The sequence below is a fragment of the Temnothorax curvispinosus genome, unplaced genomic scaffold (genome assembly GCF_003070985.1).
Source record: "Temnothorax curvispinosus isolate PA1 unplaced genomic scaffold, ASM307098v1 QBEX01000271.1, whole genome shotgun sequence".
Classification (NCBI taxonomy): domain Eukaryota; kingdom Metazoa; phylum Arthropoda; class Insecta; order Hymenoptera; family Formicidae; genus Temnothorax; species Temnothorax curvispinosus.
Window position 1 is genome coordinate 1 of NW_020210051.1, and position 7,107 is coordinate 7,107.

The 7,107-nt window shown below is 33.0% G+C and overlaps 2 protein-coding genes and 1 long non-coding RNA gene across 3 annotated transcripts; 1 reads left to right on the forward strand and 2 right to left on the reverse strand.

Moving 5' to 3' along the window:
- Nucleotides 1–1,684: 1,684 nt before the first annotated feature.
- On the reverse strand, nucleotides 1,685–2,450 carry LOC112452207. Its single transcript, XR_003040467.1, has 3 exons — nucleotides 2,373–2,450; nucleotides 2,022–2,096; nucleotides 1,685–1,767 (listed from the first exon to the last, which is right to left on the reverse strand). It is a non-coding gene; the product is annotated as an uncharacterized LOC112452207 (long non-coding RNA).
- Nucleotides 2,451–3,277: 827 nt separating this feature from the next.
- LOC112452220 (uncharacterized protein C6orf203 homolog) lies at nucleotides 3,278–4,698 on the forward strand. The gene is made up of 4 exons (XM_025012337.1): nucleotides 3,278–3,841; nucleotides 4,002–4,147; nucleotides 4,245–4,317; nucleotides 4,435–4,698. The coding sequence occupies exons 1-4, from the start codon at nucleotides 3,647–3,649 to the stop codon at nucleotides 4,612–4,614; spliced, it is 594 nt and encodes a 197-aa protein (XP_024868105.1). The 5' UTR covers nucleotides 3,278–3,646; the 3' UTR covers nucleotides 4,615–4,698.
- Nucleotides 4,699–4,833: 135 nt separating this feature from the next.
- On the reverse strand, nucleotides 4,834–6,946 carry LOC112452213 (28S ribosomal protein S31, mitochondrial). The gene is made up of 7 exons (XM_025012327.1): nucleotides 6,940–6,946; nucleotides 6,469–6,700; nucleotides 6,136–6,226; nucleotides 5,921–6,053; nucleotides 5,576–5,797; nucleotides 5,197–5,417; nucleotides 4,834–5,121 (listed from the first exon to the last, which is right to left on the reverse strand). Exons 2-7 carry the CDS (start codon nucleotides 6,673–6,675, stop codon nucleotides 4,853–4,855), a joined length of 1,143 nt encoding a protein of 380 aa, XP_024868095.1. The 5' UTR covers nucleotides 6,676–6,700; nucleotides 6,940–6,946; the 3' UTR covers nucleotides 4,834–4,852.
- Between the last annotated feature and the right edge of the window lie 161 nt (nucleotides 6,947–7,107).

Here is a 7,107-nt window from a genome sequence, read left to right on the forward strand (position 1 = left end):
ATTGTTAAACTTTTATTTGTCTTCTACTTTGTTTTCTTTATTTTTTATATTTGTAAAAAATTATGTTATGTACATATACATATAATTAAAATTTATGTTATTTGATTCTAAATATTAACCAAATAACATCATCAATTAATATAATTATCAATAAATAATATTTTGTCTTCATGGTATTCTCAATTTTCCGAAAAATTCTGTTTTTATACACAGTGTGTGCATACGAGTATCTACATTCTCGTATACATACCCTAAATTAATCAATATATAAATATAATAATAAAAAGACACCCAAGATTAAACTTATCTTAATCTGTTTTAACTTATTTATTTTAAGGCAACAGATGTATGGAATGCTATAAACTTATGTTATTATCAAATTGCATACGTTTATCTAGATATGTAGTATACATTTAAGGTATACATTTATGTATAGTATACATTTTTCGCGGTATATATTTTATAAGTTGCCACACATCCGTTACTTCAAAACATATGTTAATTCATTACTCACCAACCCCGATGCGCAACAGCGGAATATCTGCCACGTAGCTAAGTTGAATCTGTAATATACAAACATAAAATTCACATTAAGATGATGTTCAAAAAACCTAATGTTTTAAAACAAATTTCTATGGCATCAAATCTTTTATTTATCATTCAATTAGATATTTATTTAAATAATTATTTTCCAAAAATGATCTTTACAATAATGAGCTTTTATAAAACTTCAAATTACCACTTTCTTTCTAATTATTATTTCTAAATTATTGTGAAATAAAGCGATTCAAGAATAAACAGAAAAAAAGTTGCTTTTACACAAATAAATAATATTTACCGAAAAGTTGTTCCGCTGGTGCTCGATGCCTCTCCCAGGCCTGCTCCTCCTCTCAGGGTATCCTCTCGGATTATCAGCTCCCTCGATGCGACACTCGTGTTCCCTCGATGCGAAGCTGATGCTTCTTCCCGCGTTGATATTTTCTGTAACATAAAAATTATCGAATCGATTAAATAATTATCACGCGCATTGAACATTTTATTCGTTATTCAGATTAATACAAACAGTTAATTCTTATTGGTTACATTGCTGAAATGATGAAGAAGGTATAAGAAAAATTAAAATCGTATTAAGAACAAAATATTAGCATTTTAAAAATATAAAGCTTTTTTACAAATTTCTTTTTCCCCCAAAAAATTAATACAGGATATTTATATATACAAAATAGAAATAAAGAAGTATCTTTAGGTAGGGAATAATAAGTTATTAAATGCATTAGAGAGGCATGTGTTTGCTTTAATTTTTTCCCCAAATATTCGTCCGAGATTAAATATTTTATAAATTAGTGCAATCAAGCTACATGTATATCTGTAAATATTTTTTCGAATATGTGTATATAAAATAAAAGTATTATCTTATAAAAACAAGAAATATGTATTTCAATAACGCAGTATATTGTATTTACTACATATATATCATGATATTATATTAATGTTTATAAAGCGCCAATTTATACATAATGCTTTATAGCTTATCCATCTAATAATTGAAAAATTGGTTTATAACAAATAAAACAAAGTAATGTGATGTGAGATCATATAAATTAATTTAATCTAAATAAATAGCAATCTAGATAAATATTTTTTTGGATCTAAATATTTTTCTTAGTGCAATATTTATGTGCAATATTCTAAGCATAACTACTTACCAATTAAATAAGTCGCGACGCCACTCGTTCCACAGCCGATCCGTCTAGCGCCCGTCGCGATCTAGAAATGAAAGGGGAGCGTAATTAACATATGGCAAAGGCACTTCGTCTCCCGCGCGCTCAACTTTTCGCACCGAAAACGTCGCGATGTCATTTTCGCGATTATCCGCGTGACGCGCCTTCAGCCGAACAAGTATCGCGAAATACGTATTTTTTAGAAATATATCTACACCCGCGGCCGAGCACTGAATCGATACTACTCGATAAATACTGCAGTAAATAATGCGTGCATAGATTAATAAAGGTTACACTTACCAATTAAACAACTCTCGCGACGCCACTCGTTCCGCAGCCGATCCTTGTCTCGTGCGGCTCGTGCCCTGTCGCGATCTGAAAATGAAAAAGTAGCGTGCGTAATTAACATGAGCAACATAGCGGAGGCGCTTCGATCGTCTCTGCTCTTGGTAAATATTCGCGATATTCGCGACAGATGGAAAATACGATCATTCGCGATTGTCCGTGAGACGCGCCTGCGACCGAACAAGTACCGCGAAATACTTATTTTTGAGAAATATCGTTACACGTTACATCCGAGCGCTGAATCGATACTACGCGATAGGTGCTGCGTTAAATGATTCATGCAAGATTAATAATGCTTACTCTTACCCAATTAAACAACTCCCGCGACGCCTGCACTCGTTCCGGAGTCGGTCCTTCCCGCGTCCGTTGCGATCTGGAAATAAAGGAGAACGTCTGACGTCAATGACGTCATCAATATGGCGGAGACGCGTCATCCCCCGTGCGTGAAACTTCTCGCGCCAAACCGAGCCAAGGGTGCCACGGCGTCGCTCGCGTCGCTACTCGCCCCGCTCTCACAACTTCGCGATCACGAATTTTCCGAATTTCGAAAACCGAATACTATACGCTCGCTTATGATCACGATCGTTTTTTTTGCATTCTAGCGAATAGATGTACTAATATTTTTAACAGATATCCGCGCATACCTATTCGCGACATTGGAAAATGCAATCGTCACTTGTCCGCGCGACGCGCCTTCGACCGAACAAGTATCGCGAAATATGTATTTTTACCAATCACTAGTACCCGAGCGTTGAATCGATAGTACGCGATTAATACCGCAGTAAACCACGCATGCAAGATTAATGAAAGTTACTCTTACAATAATTAAATGACTCGTGACGCCGACACCGACTCGTCCCGGAGCCGGAGCCGATCCGTACCGTGCCCGCCGTGTTCCGGAAATGAACGCACTACGCAGGAGAACGTCATCAATATGGCGGAGGCACTTCGAATCGTCTCCCGCTCGGCCAACTTCACGTTCGACAAGAGCGGCATCACTGCGCGTCCCGTTCCTATATTCGCGTTCATGCATTTTTCTTATTCTAGCAATAAATGACATGAAAAATATATACTTGCGAAATATATACTTTTTAATTTATAAATCGTCAATGTGTGCGAATGTCGAAGTCGAATCTACGCGGACACTACGCTTGTCAAATGCATATATGTTTGTTATATTCTTTTTTTAAATATAGATGTTAACTATAAAAACCTAACAATTTTTTTATTATTTAATCTCTATACATATAACAATTAACACCACTACATTTGCAAATGTGGCGCGGACGCGCAATGATGTTTTATCGGCGGTGTCGGAAAATAAACGTGGCTACGTTAAAGCTGTCTGGTTCAGCTATTAGCAAGATAGCCTGATACGTCTCTTTATTTAATTATTAATAATCGAGATAATTAAGGGAGCTGTTAAGCCTTTCATGGCTGAGAAGCTCGTGTTCCACGTTAAATAAATACTACATGAAAGAGAACTCGATATAATTATACCGATTATACGCGATCGCACCGTTAAGAGAGGTTATCTAACCAATAAACAGATAGTCCGAATTATAATCAAGTGAATCGCTATGTTATCCAGAGTGACAGTTAATATTATTAGGAGATCGGTATACAGCAATGCGCGCACGCTTTGTTACTCACGAGATCCTTTACGATTGGATCTCTCGTTACGCAAGGATGCAAGGCCACGCAGTGTACAAAATCATTGTAACTTATATGTAGCAAAGAGATTCAAGTCCAGCAGGAAAAAAGCTGCTGATAAGGTAATTAATATAATATATTTAACTTCTTAACTCCATTTAGTTCCTTGTCTTTGATTAATATAGTTTATCTATAGTTTCTTTCTTCGCCTTTGTGCTTGTTTATTCTTTCGAGAAGCTTTCGAGCACAGATAAATGTATTATTTTTGGAAATATATTGCAGAAAAAAGACAGGGATGAAGATTCTGACGAGGAGAGGGAGGAAGACGACGAGGAAGAAGCCCCTGTAGGTTCGAAAGTGGCCAAAATAAAAGTAGCTTCCTTACGAGTAGATACTATTTGCAAAGTTGGATTTGGAATGACTCGCAGGTATGTCTAATTTTATCTTGGCTGATACTCTTGCGCACAACGTTGCATTTCAATTTATAATGGTCAAGTCTTATTTATTTCATATTCTTGTTTTTAGTAAAATCGAGGAGGCATTTTATGCGAGCAAGTTTCGCATAAATGGAAACAAAGTGTTCAAAAAATCTAAAGAGGTAAATTTATTATTTTTGCAATAAAGCTGAGATAATCTCTTGAAAATCTTGATAAGAGATTATCGTTATTTTTGTATCTTACGTAACTTACTACACATGAAATAATTGTGGTGACAGGTGGACGTAGGAGATGAAATCGATATAGTTTTACATCAAAGCGTGGATAATCCTGAGCTGCTAGTTGTAAATAGAATTGTGATATTATCAATGGCTCCTGCAGCCGATGGTGTACAAATTAAATTATCTAAGGATAAGAACTTATTAATTGAAGATTACAAAGATCCCTATCTAACATAATCTGTATAGCTCAACTTTTTGGTATCTAAGGATAATAAAATTGTATGTACTGTACATAATAAAGATATTAGTATCACATCTAAATAATTATAACACTTAGAAATTTAATAAATTACTCTTGACTTAAGCTAACTATAAATTATATGTATATATATATATTTTTTAATATACTTGCACATGGGTTTAAGAATTTATTTACTAATAAAAAATACATCAAAATTATGTTCGTTAGTATAATTTATTCTGTAATCTCTTTTACTTTATCAGGAAATGGTTCTTGAATTGCTCCTATTTCTTGTAAGAGGTCTTGTTTAGATTCAAAATATTCTTTGTACCACATCATATGTCGCACTTTTTCTTGAACAGTCATGTATGGATTCTTTGACAGTCCAACGCACACCAACTCCATAAAATGACGTATTGGTCCCGATTTAGGACACCATCCCTTCAAATAACGTTCCATAAAGACGTGTTCCGAGAAGTGAACACTCTGCTCTTCTTCCATTCCTGAAATATATAGAAATTATTAAACTAAGTTTTTTTCACAAGAAAAACGTTATATATAGCACATTATATAGAAACCTTGCTCATTGTCAATAGGGAATTTCCATAATTTGCCTTGCTCCGTCCAAAGAATCAGTTCTTGAAAAACATTGGCAGGTGGATAAGTCGTCAGTGCTTTTAACTCTCTTTGTTCTAATGCCGCCCACGTTTTCAATTCCGGTATGTTTGGCGCAGCGGCATTCATGTTTTCAAAAATTTTACTAGGATTCCCATTCCAAAGATTGACATCTTTAAGTCTACTATACATAAATAATTAAAAATTAGGTGTTTAGTACATCATGAAAACATGAATATCTAAATATATCGTATTACAATATAATAATATTATATCTGATTATGGGATTGTCTAAAAATTTAATCTCTTATATAATAATTAACATTATATTTCTTGTAATACCTGACACGAGATCCTCTATCAGTATCTTGTAACTGTTTAGATGCTTTAACGTCATTTAGTAATTTTCTCGATATACTATTCTCAACTACTTTCACTGGTTGTTTATTATATTCGTCCAATAGGGTTTGTATTATAGATTTCTTTTCCAAATGTTGGTCTTGGGAATTTTCTTGTACGTTGTCTTCTGGCGATTGTTTGAATTTAGCATTCTTCTGACCTTTACTGTTAAACGAATAAAATTATATTGTAAAAATATTTCAAGAAAACATCAAGTAACACAGAAATATATTACTATATATATGTACAATTTGTCGTATTTAGTAATATACATGACAATCTACATACATTCTTGCCTGTTCTGCTCTCAATGCTTCTACTCTAGTTGCAAGAACTTTCTCAAGCAAGTCTGACGTAGTTTTTGTTTTATCCCCACCAAGCGTCTCGGCTACATTTTTTGCTGCTTTTACTATTTTCTTTTCTACAAAAAAAATAATATAATTTAATATATTGAGAAAGGCTTGAACTTTCACAAAACTGAAATGATCATTGCACTAAGTTACCAAAAGGCAAATGTTTGTCATTATTCGATTTATCCTCTGACTTCTTTTTAGGCTGTAAGGCAACATCAACGGTTTTCTGCAGCTTTTTTGCCTAAGAACAATAACAGATATTTCATTAAAATTACATTAGCTTACATTTTCTCCGAAAAATATCTTGTTATATTACTTTTAGATATATCAACATTTTACTAACATAACTATTATTTAAATACTGAATTTAATCAGTGGTTTGTAAATGCAATACTTTAAAGAAAATTATTTTAAAACATGGGATGTTATTTTAATTCTGAATTTAATGAAACTTGGAGTAAACAAAAAAAAATCATGATTTACTTGTATCATGTTATTCAAGAAGCTTTCCAAATCATATTTTTTATCTGATGTTGCACTTGCAGGACTTGCGCTTTGAACATTCGTTGTCTCGGGTTTTGTCTTTTCAGTATCAGAATCGGAATCAGATGAATCTGATGAATCCGATGACGATGACGAAGATGACGAAGAGGATAATCTCGTGGAAATGTTTATCCATTGAAATGACATTCTACTTGGAGGTCTTATATTACATCTGCAAAATATGTTCCTCAATGTAACAACGAAATTGTAAACTAATAGTATTTTATATAAGATAATATTATAAGAGTCTTATTTATTCATATCACACAATATTTTGTCATTGTATGCTTATCACAATGAAAATTATATCGTAGTGTACAAATTAAGGCATACAAAAATTCACTAGACAAGCATATTAATAGGCATTTCCAACATTTATTAATTTTAATAATTTAATGCAAATGTACTTACTTCGTTAATAAATTAAAAAACTTTTAAAAAACAATATATATTATATATATTGCTCTTTTGCATTGATTTATATAAAGTGTATTCCTGGATACATTCTCATTTGACTGACAATAAATATATTTTCTTGCATGCACATTAAATTAACTAATAAATACAGAATAAATAATA